Below are 770 nucleotides of genomic sequence, written 5' to 3'. Positions count from 1 at the left end.
TTTTTTTTTTCTCTATTTATTTCTATGGAGCATTTGGGTAGGGTGTGAGATGTTTCGAAGATGGACTCTCCGCCTGGCACCGGCGACGACGACGGATGCAGCAGCAAAACTCCCAGCAGGAAAGCCCGTACATAAATCGTGGTTTCGCCACAATCTCATCATTCGGCGCAAGGCATCATATCGTTCTCGATGGGGCACAGGAGCGGAGGGATATGGTACAGGTGTCCCATTCAGCGATCAGGTGAAACTCCACTGCGTCGATAATACAAACTGCAAGCATGTCCGACTTATATCGAAGGCAACGGCAGAACGTTTTGCACATTGTCGAATATTTCCTGCAGTAGCTCACCGTGTTTCAGTGCAGCGATTTAAGTCTGGTCGTGGAGAGGTAAGTCGTCATCGTGTAAAACCAGGTAATATTTACTGGGTCTGTCTACTTTCTAGGCGACAGACAAATACGCGAATGAGTGGATTACAAACAAATTTTGATAGAAATACATGCATACTGATGAATGATCAGCGAGTGCCCCTTGGAACCCGTGTAATGTACTGTGCGGGAAGACATGTTAACCACAAGTACCATTTGAAAGCTGTTGTACTCGCGAATTTTTTTGTCTAAAATTGCCTTTGGGAGTATTCTAACTCTCCTTTTTTTTTAGGCTCTTGGACAGATGTTCTCTGTTTGCTTGCGTTTCAGAGATTTTTTTTTTTCCCCCTCTTCTCTTCTACATCTATATACGCATATATATATATATATATATATATATATA

At 42.9% G+C, this 770-nt stretch overlaps 1 protein-coding gene across 1 annotated transcript; it reads left to right on the top strand.

Moving 5' to 3' along the window:
• Positions 1 to 49: 49 nt before the first annotated feature.
• Positions 50 to 619, top strand: TM35_001981030 (ribosomal protein L14; the record flags this gene model as incomplete). The annotated part of the gene is made up of 1 exon (XM_029032006.1): positions 50 to 619. The coding sequence occupies one exon, from the start codon at positions 50 to 52 to the stop codon at positions 617 to 619; it is 570 nt and encodes a 189-aa protein (XP_028876703.1).
• Positions 620 to 770: the final 151 nt, after the last annotated feature.

This window comes from Trypanosoma theileri (assembly GCF_002087225.1).
Source record: "Trypanosoma theileri isolate Edinburgh chromosome Unknown TM35_Tth_198_V1, whole genome shotgun sequence".
NCBI lineage: Eukaryota > Euglenozoa > Kinetoplastea > Trypanosomatida > Trypanosomatidae > Trypanosoma > Trypanosoma theileri.
Note: the sequence above shows the minus strand (reverse complement) of the source record. Positions and strands in the feature narration are given on the sequence as shown.